Source organism: Branchiostoma lanceolatum, chromosome 11, assembly GCF_035083965.1.
Source record: "Branchiostoma lanceolatum isolate klBraLanc5 chromosome 11, klBraLanc5.hap2, whole genome shotgun sequence".
Classification (NCBI taxonomy): domain Eukaryota; kingdom Metazoa; phylum Chordata; class Leptocardii; order Amphioxiformes; family Branchiostomatidae; genus Branchiostoma; species Branchiostoma lanceolatum.
Genome location: NC_089732.1, coordinates 628,434 through 645,947, shown reverse-complemented (window position 1 = coordinate 645,947; position 17,514 = coordinate 628,434). Strand labels below are relative to the sequence as shown.

General features: G+C 48.4%; 1 protein-coding gene across 1 annotated transcript in view; it reads right to left on the bottom strand.

The window, feature by feature from the left end:
* LOC136445013 (A disintegrin and metalloproteinase with thrombospondin motifs 6-like) overlaps positions 1-17,514 on the bottom strand; it is a 59,891-nt gene that overhangs the window by 22,377 nt on the left and 20,000 nt on the right. Inside the window, exons 2-4 of the mRNA XM_066442844.1 lie at positions 10,311-10,674; positions 8,919-9,283; positions 375-537 (exon numbers count right to left, since the gene is read on the bottom strand). Coding sequence (XP_066298941.1) covers positions 375-537; positions 8,919-9,283; positions 10,311-10,398 — 616 coding nt within the window. The 5' untranslated portion in view covers positions 10,399-10,674. The remainder of the gene's footprint in view (positions 1-374; positions 538-8,918; positions 9,284-10,310; positions 10,675-17,514) is intronic.

Below are 17,514 nucleotides of genomic sequence, written 5' to 3'. Positions count from 1 at the left end.
TTTGCTCTGCAGAAATAAAGTTTTATAAGAGATTTCTGACAGAAACACCAACCATCTAACCTGATGTCTGGTCAGCTGGTCTCCACATCTTTACCCACAACACTACAGACCCCTGCCCCTAAATTCATGGCTTTCTACTTTCCATGCAGACTGTCCAGTAGCAAAAGCTGACCCTGAATGACTTCTGACCACTGACCTCTGACCCATGACCCCTGCAGACTGCTGACCTTTCCACTGACCAATAGAATCAGCCTGCACATCCCCACTCATCCCTGCCCCAGTGACCCCGTTTGACCTTCATGGGAGGTCCCATCCCTTCTGCAGACGTTACTTCCTGTTTACATGGTTACCGTGGTGACGCGGACGTGTCTCACCTTGAACTCCGCAGGGCGGGTCGTTGCCGTGGTGCCGGGCCGTCCCGAGGGCGGAGCGGCGGTACACCAGGTGCGGGTGTCGCGCCGCCGGCGGCCGGTCCGTCCCGTTCCCCGGCGCGGGCTCCAGCACGAACTCCTCCCTCCCGGTGGAGAACACGCCCTGCTGCGGGAGGAAAGTCAATAAACACGTCAGTCCGGAACCAGCGCGGGGATTCTCACGGGGAGGAGATCACTGATGGACTGTCTGGGATCAGGGACTTGTAGAAAACTTGAAAACACATCTGCAACTGAGTTGTTATAACTGTATTGCCTTAAAAAATTACGTTTGTCAGTCTTCAACCAGCGTGGGGATTCTCACGGGGTAGAGATCACTGATGGACTGTCTGGGACCAGGGACTTGTAGAAAACTTGAAAACACATCTGCAACTGAGTTGTTATAACTGTATTGCCTTAAAAAATTACGTTTGTCAGTCTTCAACCAGCGTGGGGATTCTCACGGGGTAGAGATCACTGATGGACTGTCTGGGATCAGAGACTTGCGGAAAACTTACACATCAACAGTAACTGAGTTGTTATATCCTTTTGTATTGCCTTAAAGAATTAAGCTTGCCAGTCTTCAACCAGCGTGGGGCTTCTCACGGGCAGTAACCACTGATGGACAGTCTGGGATCAGAGACTTGCGGAAAACTCACACATCTGTAACTGAGTTGTTATATTATTGTGAATTGCCTTAAAAAATTAAGCTTGCCAGTCTTCAACCAGCGCGGGGATTCTCACGGGTAGCAACCACTGATGGACTGTCTGGGATCAGGAACTTGCGGATATATTATATCTGTAACTGAGTTGTTCATATTTTGTATTATAACGTTAGGTATGTGTGAAAGCTGGTGATGATTGTATGTTGGGTCGTATTTGTATGCCCAAAGGACGGACTGGCGTAATGACGTCCGTATGTATGGAATGCAATAACGCCCGAATTGGACGCAATCACGCGCGCACTGGAAGCAATGACGCGTATACAGGACGTAAAGACGCGCGTAACGGACGCAATGACGCGCGAAACGGTCGCAATTATGAACGTTTCCTAAGCTTTGACCCGCGTACCGACGGCGCAGAGGCCTGTGACAAACGCCCTGAAACGCAGAGAAGTCTTTAAAAGGCTTGAGGACTTATTTGTGACATCATCTTTAGAAATTGTCTTGTTGGTCGATCTTGTCATTATTATCATGACTGAAGGGCTCTTGAACGTTACTATGATGTATCATTACAGCCAGTAGGTACCCATCTGAGTATAAACGAGGCTGTTGAAGTGTTGTAACGTGCTCGAGGAACCTCTCGAACACGGGACTCCCATTTTACGTCTCCTCTGAAAGTTTCGCCAGAAGAAAATCGTAGTGGGTGTGGCGGCTGTTTAACTCTCATGCATGAGGTGACGGCTGGTTCGACTACAACTCACAGACGCCCTGCAGATCGAAGTTTAAGCCACGAGCGACTAAAAACAGCCGATTGTTGCCATTGAACTCGCAGAAAATGGTCCGTTTGCACGCTACACGCCGGGTCTCACGCATGGCGTGCAGACCGCTACAAGTGGCGTGACACTTTGCTAAACCGCTGTGAAATCACCTAACACTGAGGTTTCTTTGAACTTGGAGTGCACCAGAAGTTTGGGTTATCAGATAACCGAAAGTCAAACGCCCTTTAAAACTGTACAAGTTACGGCAGTCATTGAAGGTTGAGAGGAAGGCATGGTCTATAGAATGACCTACGCATTCATCTAAATGTTTTACGAACGTATGTCTTTGGTAAAGAAACAAATCAAGAGCACTTTTTTTACGATAAAATGCCTCTCAGTGTTAAATCAGCGCTTCAATTGTTATTTTATGTGTTGATTTTATAGGCTAACGCTTTGTAATTTTCGGATAGTTGGGTAGGCCTGGCCTTTTTTACGGCCAAATGAATGAATAAAACAACATTTTATGGAGACAACCTATGTTAATACCAACAAAATTCAGACTGAAAAGTCTACTATTTGCACAAGATCCCATTCAATGGAACACCGGGCCCCCTGGCCTACGATCTGGAAAGTTGAGCAGCGCGGTTCACCGAAAGTCAAACGCCCTTTAAAACTGTACGAGTTACGGCAGCCACAAGGATGCAATGGTTTAACAGGAGGCACATGATCTTTAAATGACGTTGAGATGTACGACTTCCAACGGCACGGTGCCCTGGAAAGTTGAGCAGCGTGGTTCCCATGCTCGCTGTGTGCCCCGCGGCCCCGCTCTCCCCAGGCGCGCTCTAGAGTACACATCGTGTCAGTCAGCCCCCCGATTAACGCCTGATTGGTGTAAACTATTCCGGGTCCCGACAAGCAGCAACCCAAACGCTACTGCTGCCCTCACAAACACACGGGAGTGAGGAGTTGGCTACAGCAGGGCATTCACCCCTCCTGGAGCGTAGCCTCAAAAATAGGCTTCTGTGCAGCAACCCAAGTGCTGCTGATGCCCTCACAAACACTCGGCTGCTGAAACCAGGCATGAGGAGCTAGCTACTGCAGGACATTCACCTCTGTTGGAGCATAGTCTAGTCACCAAGCTCCTAGGATCCTGTACAGCAACCCAAACGCTACTGCTGCCCTCCGCCCTGCTGCACGCCCAGGCATACGGGACATTGACCGCTGTTTGAGCATAGCCTATTCAGCAGGCTTCTGTGCAGCAATGCAAACGCTACTGCTGCCGTCACAAACACCCGGCTTCTGAACCGGCAGGCGTGAGGAGTTCGTTACTACAGCACATTCACCCCTGTTCCAGTACAGCCTCAGAAACTTTGAAGCCATTTGCTAACAACGTCCCAGGCGGGAACCCCTGTACAAGGTTCGAGCATTTTCACGGTTCAGGATCAGGACACCACAAGTGGGATTTCTAGCAAGGCAGACTATAACACACTCCTCCACACTGAGTTTTTACGTCTTCACCCCCATTTGCGTTAACATTGTGCAGGTAGACTCAGAACACCAGAAGCGTGCTTTCTAACCGCCAGGCTAACAGCGCGCACCCTCCCCCGTTAGTGTTTACATGTTGTGGGTGATTTCCGTGCCGTCTTCTCCCCCATTAGTGACAGTTGCCCGCGTGATCCTCCCTGAGAGTGGTTAGTCCGTCTGCCTGGACCGGAGCCAGCCGGCATGACAGACGGGCCTGTCTGCTTCTCCCGCCGCCTGGCACCGTAAACGCGGACCGTATGGGCGGGTGAGCTCCGGGGCTCATCTGTGTTAGTGGGATTCATCATCATGACAGGAATACGGATTGTAACTGTAAATTTCCAACAGAAAGGGATGGGGCTGACTGTACAGCATCTTATAACAGCATCTCGTTTTTGTTCAATGAATTGGTTAAGAAGTTTGGGTTTCCTTTGTCTTCCTGTAGTTTATTTTAAACACATTAATGATCTACTATTATCATTGCTCATTTGGTTTGTATAAACCTAGTCGTTGTCAAAGAAGGAATCAAACAACCATTTCTACGATGTTTGCTAGGGTTGTTGCACTTTTCGGTATCTGACGTTTCCTGACAACCGACAAATGCTAACGTTGCGTTCTTCTAATGGTTGATTGATCACTGCGGAAAATAACTATTCCACCTCCTTTTGACATTTAATAGGTTGTCGTAACGTGTGCTGTCGCCGACTCTGAGAGAGTTTTAACATTTCGATGATGACACGCCACCTGGTTTTACGTCTCAAGCAGCCACCAGACGTAACGTTGGTCTAATGGACGATGGATGGCTGCGCAAAGGAAATATTCCATCTCCGTTTGACATTTAACAGGTTGCTGTTGTGTGTCTGTCGCCCAGCAAGAGCGAGTTTTAACATTTCGATGATGACATATTACCAACTGAACTACGTCTCCAGCAGACAACATACGTTACGTTCTCCTAATGGTTGATTGGTCACTATGGAAAATAACTATTCCACCTCCGTTTGACATTTAACAGGTTGCTGTTGCGTGTCTGTCGCCCAGCAAGAGCGAGTTTTAACATTTCGATGATGACATGCCACCTGGTTCTGAGTATGGAAGGGGTACTGAAATAAGTCTCCTCCAGCCAATAGACGTTACGTTCGTCTAATGGATGATTGATTGCTGCGTGAATGATATCCTCCATCTCCTTCTGATATTTAACGTGCTTGAAGTTCACCTTGTGACTGCACCTGGTTCCCGGCACACACGAAACGTGCGCTCGGCAGTAAAGTCACGTTGGCCTCAGACGCAGCTCTAATGAATGATTGATGACTGTGTGAGGGAAATATTCCATGTCCTTTTGATACTTAACAGGCTGCCTGCAAATGTGCTGTAATAAGCCCCTTTGGCAATAAGTCTGTGCCTAAAATACATGTATGTGCAGGGTGAACACGGGGTCAATCTTTGGCATGAGTAACCCATTATAACGGGTTAGTTCATCGTGACCGTTCTTTGTCTGACTTTGTATGGAGCTTAATGGAAGATGCAACATTCTACATATGATACTTTATCACAGTCAGACACTGACCAATAGGAGACGATGATGTTATTTATATACTGACCAATAAGAGACTATGATACTTTTCAAACTGACCAACAGTAGACGACGATTTGATTTACCAATAGGAGACGATGATGTCATTCGAACTGGTCTTTGCGAAACGATTATGGTACTGTATTTACCCAAAAGAGACATTGATGCAATTCAACCTGACCTATTGTAGACGATGATGCCATTTATACTGACCAGTAAGAGACGATTGTGCCATTCGAGACGGTTAATTTCATTCATTCCATTTACCAATAGAAGACGATGATCCCATTTGAACCGACCTATTTCAGACAATTATGCCATTCAAACTGACCTATGGCAAATGATGATACCATTGGAGATGGCCAATAGCAGACGTTGATGGCACCAGGACTAACCTATTGGATACGATGATGCCATTTACCAATAGGAGACGTTGATGCCATTTAACACGGTTTGATGCCATTTACCAATAGGAGACGATGATGTCATCCGAACTGACCAATAGGAGACGTTGATGTCATTTGCCAATAGGAGACGATGGTGCCATCCAAACTGACCAATAGGAGACGTTGATGACATCCGAAGTGACCTTTTGGAGACGATGATGCCACTTACCAATAGGAGACGATGGTGCCATTGATCTAACCTATAGGTTATAATATCATTTTATGGATAAAATCCTTGCTCACTTTGACTTGACTTTTCCCAACATACAGAAAAGGAAAACTACTTAAGACGAGAAAAAGAAACCTACGCGACGACAAGGCTCCTGTCCTGGTAACAACTGCCCACGGCGACGTCGTACGCTTTTTGTTAATGAGATGAATGAGAGAATACGTCGTAATGGTCATAAAAATGTCGAAAGAAATGAGTACATTACTAAACAAATGTATGGAAACGTAAAAAAAATGAAGACATTTTCCGCTCTGTCGTAACAGATATCTGATCTCCAGATGATGCGATCCCCTGAATCCGCTTGGCGCGGCCCGACCTGCGGCCAGACAAGAAGGCTACCTGCAGGTGACACTGTTTCATGTGGAACACGTGTTGCGGGGAGGCGATCCCTGCCCGTGTGCCGCCGGCTGCATGATGGATGTGGGAACTACTGCAGCAGGAGACGACTTGGGCACGGCCCAAGCAGACGGAACGAACTGAATGTACAACGCTGGCAACGTCTCTTAGGATGTCTTCGCTTCAACACATGTTACGAGGGAAAATCCTTGGGACATTTTCTCCTAAGGATTGCCTGCCAGAATGTCACCAGAAAAGGTTACAATTTTTCCTGACAACATGTGCTTAGCCAGAAGTCCAGTCAGACTCTTCAGTACAGAAGCTGGCGATGTCGCTAATAATTAGCGTATTTTCGCTTCTGGCACATGCTGGAAGGAAAAATCACCGTGACGTTTTCTGTCTACGGCTGCCTGAAGGGTTGTCTGCATTTACGAATTTCCCTGACATCATATGCTTAGCGAGTAGACTCGTTAGAATCTTAAGTACAACCGGAGAAGCTGGTGATGTCGCTTAGCCTATCTTCGCTTCGGGCACATGTTGGATGGGAAAATCGTCCTGGCATTTTCGGACTGCCTAAAGACTGACGTAGCCATGCGACGAGATGTTTGGAGAGATACTAGAGCTGACCAATCTTCCAATAGAATTTCTGACGAAACTACAGACCCTGTCACACACTCAGGACCTTCCCACGGCTTTGCTCCCAGTGGCACTCCCCAACCAAGGTCGGCACTCGGTTGGGAATAGCATAACCATCCTACTCTAGCTCCAGTTCGCTCCTCAGATAGCATGCAAGCAGAATATAACTTTTTGACGAGTGCGATTTTTCAAAATTTATAGTCGATTTTTAAAGACTAGTAGGCAAGCTCGCCGACGAAGTCCCAACCTAAAATGACCTGCTCACGACTATCTCCCAACCATGGTCTGGAGAAGGTCGGGAGGCCATGGTCGGCTATGTCTAATGGTGTGTTGAGTAAGTAAATGTTACCTGTCAGAATAACGAGCCAGCCCGAAAACGTAACGATTTTCCCTGACAACATGTGCTCGGAGACAAGGTTAGCCTCTTCAGTAAAAGGTGGCGTGCAGCGAGCAAGTGGTTAGTGATTCTCTTCTGGATCACGAAATTGGGAGGATTTACTCCCGGTCTTGTTCTGTGCGACAGTGTACACGCTATGGAACGTGTGTTTCGGAGGAGACTGTACGAAAGATTAAATCATTGCTCCGAGCGCTTTTTGTTGATTCAAACAATAAAAAATGTCTGATAGTGAAATTATAAATGATAACATACAAATACTTTTTACATAGAAATACCTGGTCGCAAGGACAGAAATGTATACGTTATGACAAGTGCAACAGCATTCAGGAATTGCGGCATACTTTTCTTAGCGACTAGCGAAACTTGGACACACCCAGATACAAGATGACATGTGCCAACATCGTGCCTTTGAAAGTTTTAAAATATCGTTCTAAATTTAACGTGAGCGGCCTTGATTAACCATAAACAAACCCAGAATGGATCCCTTATGGTCCAGTGCGACCTGTGACGTCGCCTGGTCCCGAAATATAGCGGCGGCGTGAGAGTGGGCCGGCGGGGCTAACGCGGGACAGGTGGTCGCGCCCCTCGGAGTCATGTCGCCGCGTCACTTGTCGCTACTACGCAGCTGCATCACGGGGAGTGCAGCAGGCGACGCCCACCTCTGATAACGCGCACGGCCGATAAGGCCACGTTAGCGTGGTGTTATGTGTGACACCCACAAGGGAACCTAAATCTCATGCGAAAGGGCGGAACATACACAAGCTCTTCCCGTTGGACATGATAGCGGCAGGTTCTAACGTTTTTCACAGGCTCATGGTAATTACGACATACGCCAAATAGCAACTACTCAAGCAATTGGATATGCTTTTGGAAACGGTTAACGTTTCAAGTAGCATCCACCACTTTTGGTCAGTGACATTGAGCAAGATTTGTCGATCAGCAGGTTTTTAACCACGACGAAATTGCTATTTGGCGTATCTTACTAGCGTGCGTAGTCAGTTGTTAGCGATCTTGCCTCTGGAACTAGAAGCCGCGAGTTCAATCCCGGCTGTGTCGCTCACCCGACATGCACGATACCGGAAAGGGTGGCAGTCCTTAGGACAGGACGTTAAGCCGTGGTCTAATGTTCATTGTACTTGTCGAAAAGAGCTAGGGGAATTTCCCCGGTACAATGAACCTGTAAATACTGTAGATAGCGTCTGTCTTCTCTCTCACGACCAGTGAAAAATTAGCTCTTCAGTGAGCTAAACTAGATCGAGATCACTTTCCTTTTCTTAGCTTATCAGCTGGATGTCTAACCTTCATCGACGTTTTAATTACGACATGTTCCCAATGGTGCTGCTGTTGCTACGTAATTAGGCTTAAAATTTATGACAACTACTGTGTTAGATCTCCAGTAATCCTCAATCAGGTCACGGGAGGGTCATGTGTTAGAGAAACTGGGCGGCCAGAAAACGATGTGCCAAAGATGTGCTTGGAGATTAGGTGCGAGCATTGCCACGTAACGTTATCAGGATCTGTGTATCTCATTACCTGGATGCCTGACCTTCACCGGCGTTGTCAAGATTCATTTTCAGAACCATGCCAAATGACTGCGCACGTGGATGCCATACGAATTTTAAGAGTCAGAATGCTATAGATAGATTTTGAATATATCTTCAGATGCAACGACCCCCACAATGCAAAAATAGGTAATTATATCAAAGACTGCTTTGTCATTAGAAAATACACGGAAACTAACGATTAGCCCCACTCGATTGTATATTGAATACTTATGCCAGCTCTTATTGTATTAGTAATACGTTATATTATATATATACCTCTATTTTGTACTATGCGTTTGTTTAATAGTTATTGCCATACATTGTACCGTGTACAATCGTCGTGCAATAAGGTTCTTCTACACAACCCCAAGCCGGCGTACCCTAAGCCATGGTCCTCTATCTATGTACTTACCAGTCCCCTGCAGTTGCTGATAGCGACGCTGGAATGTTCATGGTCCCGGATGGTCCCGACGTAATGACACCCAGCGTGCCGCCGGGCTCCTCTGCGTGACGTCACCGTGCCGTTCTCCCCCCAATGTTCCACCACGTAGTTCGCGGACACTAAGTAGTTATTCCGGGTCACGTTCAAGTGAAACGTTCTGCCGTAAGCGGCGATCATGTAAAATATCTGGTCGTCTTGGTCCCCTTCCAGCGACAGCGCGCGTCTGCTTCGAGTTCTTGGCTTGTTCATGACTCGGTAGGATTTAAAGTGCCCCGTGTGGTCGACCCTCTGCGGTATGACGGTCTGGTAATCCTGCAGGTTATCCAACAGGTCCGCTGTGGGGGGAGGCATGAGCGTTATACCAGATCAGCGTGCTCGGCAGACATACACAAATATACAGCCTGTCCGGGCGGAAAGGGCAGGTTGTTCGGGGGGAGGAGGTGTCGTTAGCGCTTGGGAATCATGCAAAGGGGCATACTAGTAGGAAAGGACTTATTCAGGTAACATAAAATACCAGATTCACGCTAAACAAAACAAAAAAACATGTCAAGCATAGTGCCAACCTAAATTTTCTTATCGGTATGAACAAGTTCAGTAACTCATCTGGTATCTACCAGGCTCAGTTGATTGCTGAAAATGTTGGCGAATGAAATTTGCCAAATGTTGAAATTTGCCAAATCGAACAGTCTATAGCCGCCTGTTTCCTGTGTGAAATTGTCCCCCTTTCTGATCAATTTCCACGCTGTTTTGTCAAATAATTGCGGCTGAGACTTAATGACGTAGCTTCACTAGATTCCCCTTGCTGAAAATGTTGTAGACATTAGCCAAATAAGACATTGGACAATCCATAGCCCCCTAACTCTTCTTCGAAATTATTTAGACATTTAACAATTTCAGCATGCAAAGAATTCAGGTGAAGAGTAAATGACGTAGCCCCATTACCCTCTAGTCTAGGGGCCTGATAGATAGACTGAGGGCATCAGTGGGCCAATTGGGCCCTCTATGTCCTGATGACACCTCCGGTAAATCACCCACCCTATAGTAGTATATCTAGGTCGATGTCTATAACTCAGTCTATCTGCCTGAAGAGTAGCCTGGATGCCAGACCCCCGATCCCTATCTATGTCTCAGGGTCTAACTCTAGGGGGCTTGTCGTAGAATTTCCTTGGGGCCTGTTGGCCCTAGAGCCGAGGAGCTGGCCTATGTCGGCCCTGGAGACAGTCTGGCATCCAGGCTACCCTAGGAGAGTTTCCTCGGGGGCCTGTTGGCCCTAGAGCCGATGAGTTGGCCTGTGTCGACCCTGGAGACAGTCTGTTATCCAGGCTACCCGAGGAGAGTCTGCTAGAGACCGGTACGACTTACCGACAGTCCTGAGCTGTTCGGCGGACACCAGCACGCAGTTCCTGACGAGGCTCAGTACACACACTGTCATTAAGGTCCAAATTTCCATAATTTCGCGCGGCGCCTGTGGTTGAAGCTGTCCCTCCCTCGAGCGGGATCCGCACAGCTATCTCACGGCTATCTCACACTCCTGTGGTCAGCACGACTGTCTGCGGTCACCTCCCGGGCGGGGGAACCCGTCGCCACCATCCCGGAACTCTCGCCGGTACAACCTCCTCTCAGTAACGCCCTTCCCTCGCGCAGAACACTGACGGTAGCTGCTGCTGATCAGTCGAGACGGAGAATTCAATCCAGCCCTGCCGACCGCCGCCGACACGTGTCTACACTGGGAAACATCAAGAGGAGCGTTATTAAAGCTGACCCGGAGTGTGCGCTCTCCTGACAGGTGGTCCCGGGCCTCCAGTCGCGCCCGGACCGCTTCTGATGGAGCGTGCAATAGGCGGCAATCCGCCCCTCGCCTGCCTACAACTCAATCAGGCTACGTACAGAAAACACGTGGTACGGGCTGGGAGCCGGCCTGCCTGTAGGTGACCTGTAGCCTGGAGTCCAGCCTTCTTGGGGAACGGGCCAAAGCTATTAAACAAGGCTGGACTCCAGGCTAGATAACATGGGAGTCAGGCTGCTGCCAGGGCATCACAAGCCAGATCCTCGGCTCCAAGGTCTACATGCACCCGAGGAAACTTTATCTAAGCTTCCCTGATGAAGACCCAGGGTTGTTTCGGAAAGGCAAAATCACTGGGTGGGTTGCGTTGGCCAGGCCTGCTAAAAACCCTGCTAGAACTAGAAGCCCTGCTAAAGACTGTTTACCAGGCTATTGTCCTGGAGGCGCAAGTATGTATGATGTAGGTTTGTGCGGGTTGCTAGGCAACAGCCGGATTGGGTTCCCGCTGCCTCGCCACCGTTCCCTCCCAGGGCACCTTATCTAAATATAACACCATCGAATCAAACCTTGTCTAAAAATAAACAGTTCGGGACGGGAAATGATCAATCTAGCGCGGGAAAGTGAAACAATTAGCTGGGCGGGCGGCTGGGGTGATCCCGGGGGAGGGGTAGTGTGACCCCGGGGGAGGAGGGCAGGGCTCGGGCCCCGGGGGAGGGGGGCAGTGTGACCCCGGGGGGGCGAGGGCAGGGCTCGGGCCACGCGCAGTCGCGTAGGGTCGTCTGATGAACGCAGGCAGGGGCGATGACGTAGTTTGTGCGGCAAACATCAATAAACGTTCAGGGCCTTTTTCAGGCCACTCGAAATTAATTCTGCGGGTAACATTTCTGCCGACCCCGATTTGGTGTGAGATACAAATGATATAATCTAGGTTCGATACGTCTTCAAGACTGAAATTTTATGACGTACTTTTGCTCTCTTTTCCTAAAGTTGCATGACGACATTTTGCTATTTTGCGGTATCGCAACAAGAACATCACACAGCGAACAACATGTTATCAGCTTGTAAGAGTCCTTCTAGTGTTTCATGTCCGTCATCCCAGACAAGCCGGGTTTCTATGATGGGAACGAGCCAAAATTAACACGCGTCGACGTCATCCCTGAAACCCATTTGACGCGGCCCTGAGTGTAGAGCTATCTACCCACTAGGCTTGTCGCTGCCATCCGACAAGACGCACTATCTTATCACTGCCCACAACTGTCGGGTTTCCCACCGACTCCGCGACAATCTCGGGGGCGACCTCCGCGTCCTTCTCAGCCGCCAATGACGTCTTTAAGACTCAAGAAGTCGATCCTTCAAGGGACGAGATCTGAGGCCCGGACGCGCGGATGTAAACAGCAGAAGGGGGTAATCCGCGAGCAGATGTGTGCCGGGTACGGCTTGTTTTGTTTTCTACCGGTGTGTAGTGATGCGTAGGAGAAAGGAAGAAGAAAGGAAGGAAGGAAACCTAGAAAGAAAGAAAGAAAGAAATGAAGGAAAGAAAGAAAAAAGAAGGCAGGAAGGAAGGAAGGAAGAAAACGAAGAAAAGAAGGAAAGAAAGATAGGAAGAAAGAAAGAAGAAAAGAAAGAAAGAGAAAGAAAGAAAGAAAGAAAGAAAGAAGAAAAGAAAGTTAGGAAGAAGGAAAGAAAGAAAGAACTCAGAAGGCGTCCGACACCAAGCCATAGCCGTACATCTGATGTGAAGTGAGGGAGATGTCTGGAGGATGTGGAGTGAGGGAGATGTCTGGGGGATGTGCTGCAGAATTAGTCCTGACGCTGAGCGATCTGCGGGCGCGGCGCTGGCACGGGAACTTCCGGAGCCCTGCCTCCGGGATGGAGTCACATCGGGCAACATTGTAACAAGAAGTGACATAAAGGGCACGCAGTTTGTAACATTGTAACAAGATGTGACATAAAGGGGACGCAGTTTGCAACATTGTAACAAGAAGAGACTCTCGCAGCAAATCTTCATCTCAAACGTTTCACAGTTCATTCTCGTCAGTCTGACAAGACGGCAACAACACACGCTACTGATGTCAGTGTCTCGCGTACGCCAATGTCTTTTTACGTCCCTAACTGAACATACCCTACTGGCGGCATTAAAGAAAGTTCTTTGGAAAGTGCACAGACAACCAGCATGACATGATGACACGTGTTCTTCACTTCTTCCTGCACCGTAGCTAGCTGGACATATTGATTTGAGCTTCTAATACTATCTGGGGAAGTGTCGTTCCGTTTCCTGCAGAAAAAAAAAACCTTTAGGATGATTTCGTTTGTTGTCACAAGGAGGTTTAAGATCTTTAAAAAATAAACCTCCTTGGTTATCAGTTCATTACGGATGCTGCATTGTCGGTGCCTTAAATTTCTGACTTTGAAGCGGCTAGCGTTTCAACTTTGTGTCATCAGAAATATGGTGCGGCGACTGTCGGCTGTGATTCCCAACCAATGGCGATGGTCAGAACTTTAAAATCCGTTCGGTTTAGCTATATTGTCGGTGTCTTTCTGACTTTGACGCGGTTCAGGCAAACTTGGTGGTCAAGAAGTCCCCAGGAATAGGGTGCGGTGGCTACCGGCTGTGGCATGGCTCTCAACCAATGATGAGGAAAACTTGAGGATTTGCTAGGGATGCAGCATTGCCGGTGTCTTTCTGACTTTGAGGCGGCTCAGACGTTTTATAAACTTTGGTGGTCAAGAAGTCATCAGTAAAAGGGTGCGGCGACTGCCACAGTGTCATTTTTGGCATGGCCCCCAACCAATGACGATGATCAAAACTCTAAGATTCGTTCAGTTTAGCTACATTGTCGGTGCCTTTCTGAATTTGACTTTTGCAAACTTTACTGGTCAAGAAGTCAATGGGATGAAGGCGAAGTGCCTGCAGAGTGCGTCATGAGTCCGCACCATCATAAACAAACTCCGTTCTGACTCCCAAAGTATGACTGGAAATGGTTATAACGAACCGTTCGTCTGACGTGCGCGCATTCTCGGCCGTATCACGGGTTAGCGTAGCCATCATCGGTCGGCCCTGGCGTTCTCGGAATGGGGAGGCTATCTGTGCACTAACCCGGGCCTGACGCAGGGGAAGCTACCGTTACGTAACCAGAATGACAAACGATATCCTCTCGGGCTCTTGGATCGGGCTGAACAAGCTGCTAAGCCGCTTCACATTCTGGTGTTTGGAACGTGTGATAACTAGAGGAGATCAGCAGCATTGAGGACTTCCTACCCGCTGTGCTTGCCAAGTGTCACGACTGTCACACGGTATTGACTGGATGCGGGCTTCTGGTAGAGTTCTGTAGAAAGCTGAGGGCGTTCGCACACACGTGACAACGACGTCAGTATTGGCGGCCATGTTGGGTAATTAAATTTGAACTTGGGGGCATACTTAGATTACACTGTATATATATACATTATACACACACCAGAGGGTGCACAGGGCAGGGCCCGTCTCCGTTTCAGTATAGTAACCCTTGGGCCACAAAACCTTTTTAAAATCACTGCTGCAGGGTCCACTGGTAGTGGTGTGTGTTTTAACTCTTTCCCAAATGTTAAGCCGAGTGCTAAGCAGGAAAAGCAGTATGTACCACCTATAAGGCGTTAGAATTGTTTAGGTCTGGGTCTGTCAAGTTCAACCGGCACGGCAGCTGAGACGTCACGTGAGAACATCCCTAAAAACTCAGATGATGATCAAAAGTGGAAATGTAGAAAGAAGCCTGCCCTACATGTTTGCCATTTCTTGGCCGGTGTGTGTGAGAACTGCTACAATGATCTACAGCGGGGAGTAACGAGGAGCGAAGATTCCTGCTGAGAACCGGCGTTTCGCACAAACTCCTGCCTTCTAGGAAATTCTTAAGATGTCAACAAGAACAAGGCGTGTAAGTCTTAATGCAGCTGACGTTTGTTTTCGCGCGTGTGACGTGACGTGACACTAACAGCTGGACCTGCAGCGGACCGAACTGAAGCCCCTGTCACACTTGTGCGTATAGCCGTTGCGTGTGAGTTGCGCATTGACATTTTTGTCAAACGCCGGCGTGCGCACAATACGCACCTAATGCGTATCTCAATCGTTTTGTGAAAGTTTTAGGTACGCAGTCATACGCACAATATGGCCCAGTAGGTATGATAGTTTGGGTTATCAACGAAACGACATGTGGGTCACACATTCGTCAAAATAATCGAAAAATTCCACAACTGTTGTGTGCACGGCTGCGTATTGCATTTTGTCCATACGCAACTCACACGCAACGTTTATACGCTCAAGTGTGACAGGGCCCTAACGTGACGTTCTGTATATTTTCGATGAACCGCAGTGCCGCTGTCGTACTAACTAACACGGGATATGGCATCGACCGGTCAGCGATGTGGCGACGACCGTTTCAAATGGCGACAACCGTTTACGAGACGGAAACGCGCTCCGCCGGCTGCATGTGCGGCTGTCACAGGGACGTATTTCTCACCGCGGGCTGAAAGCTACACAAACAGCACTTCCCGGGTGTACAGGCGGAACGGTTGGCACCCGACCGGTCCCGTTCTCCGGCCTTACACTCCAACTTACCGGCGCTGCTCACGGCCAGGACCTGAACTGACTCACACACGGGCCTTCTCTACAATACATCGATTCTGAACAATACATCAATCAATCAATGTGTTCATCAAAAAGAGCTTATCCTGTTTAACTTTTCATGGCCGGGACCTGAATAAACCAAAACAATGGCCTTCTCAACAACTTGAACAATACATCAATTCTGAACGATTATCAATCAGTGGGATACTTAAATAGTGCTTATCCGAACTTTTCATGGACAGGACTTGAAATAACTACCAGGCGCCTACTGAACAAGACATCAAGAATCCATCAATATATGGGTTCATTAAAAAGAGCTTATCCTGATGATTTCGAGGCAGGTCCTGAATAAACTAAAACATAGACCTTCTGAAAAATACATCAATCTATAGGTTCATAAAAAAGTGCTTATCGTAACTTTTCATGGACAGGACTTGAAGTAACTACCAGGCGCCTTGTGAACAAGACATCAGTCAATGGGTTCATCAGAAATTCCCTATCCTAAGTTTTCATGGACGGGGCCTGAATAAACTCAAACACGGACCTTCTGAACAACACATTAATCATTGGCTACATCAAAAGGAGCTTATACGAACTTTTCAGGCCCTAAATAAACTCAAACACGGATCTTCTGAACGATACATCAACGCTTAACCATAGCAATCTCAAACACCAAACCAACATCGTACCCAACAGGCTGTAGATAAATGTTAGCCTGGGTACCAGACTGTTTTCAGGGCCTACACAGGCCAGCTCCTCCGGCCTAGGATCAACATGCCTCAAAGAGATAGTTCCCAAGAAAGGTAGCTAGATCCTGTTTTTTATGGGGCTTGTAAGCCCTAGGAACAGTCTTGCATCCAGGCTACATAACGTGTGAAAAGAGCTGAACGTTCGGTGACAAGATGTGAACATACTCAGACAAGCGTGTCCTAAACAACACATCGCCGCTAAAACATCCGTGGTGCAACAATAACAATCTCAACATACCGGACCAACATCAGCCTACCAACCTAAGGTCCCACCTCTCAAGTTCGCAGCTAGCCCGCTGTGAGCTCGCCCGTTAACGACTGTTACAAACGGCTCCAGTTTTAACACCTGTTTGTTACAAGCTCCCTGCACAACAGGTGTCTCGTCTTGCGCACAGACTGTTACTAGTATTACGGCCTTGTGGGTATATATGGGAGCCGCTCGGCCTTGTTTTACACGCTACCAGAGTCAAATCTTAGAAACTGCCAGTTAAAGTCATCTACAAGCAGACGTAAGGTCCGGGTTGTTTCACGCATGTTTTCGTGGCACTTCTTCCAAATAGGACGCGAAGTGATAAGATTTTAAAACGCTCACCCGGCAAAATGTCGCATAAACACGCGCGAAACAAACCCGACCCTACATCTGCTTGGAAATTCTGCCTTAGAAAGTCCTTACCTCCGAAAGTCGGTGATACAGACCGTCCGTTTAAGAGATCTAACCCGGTCCTAGTGTCCTTAAAGAAGCCACCTGCTGACTAAGAACCTTACGAACAGGTGTCTAATCTGAGACGCGACTGTCCCGACCTTGCCGTAACCGTATCTGTGCTCGGCGGTCCGCTCGGCGTGTTTTTATCGGCGGCACGTGCCGGATGTGCCTCACGTGGGCCCCACGCGCAGACTATCACCCCCGCCCGCGTCTGACGCAACGAACATGACCTGACGTGACCTGCCGAACCCCTAACGACTTTCCCCCGCCCGGGTACCCTCCTGACGTGCGGTAAAGACCTTACCTTGAAGTGCGCTGACCCGCACTGCCTCTGACCTCCCCATTGCGCGTTGTTCTTGAGTTTAACAATAACAGTTTATAGTACTATACTGACATGGGCTCACGCGATCGCACGCATGGGCGGACAGCACGACATCGCGCCGCGGCCTTGCATCATCTACACGCCGGTACCCCCACACTCACCACCGGTGCACCAGGACACGTGGCCGTAACAGTAGCTAAATGCCGTGTAATTACATCATACACACGCCGGTACCCACACTAACCACCAGTCACAGTATCTAAACCCCGCGTCATTGCATCATACACACACACCCCAGTACCGGGACCTGACAGGGAAAACACCGGGATCAATCACGTGTAAGACGCACAATTATTCCTGGTATAAATAAAGTTAGTCCGAACGCCGCGCCTTTGCATCATACGCACACCCC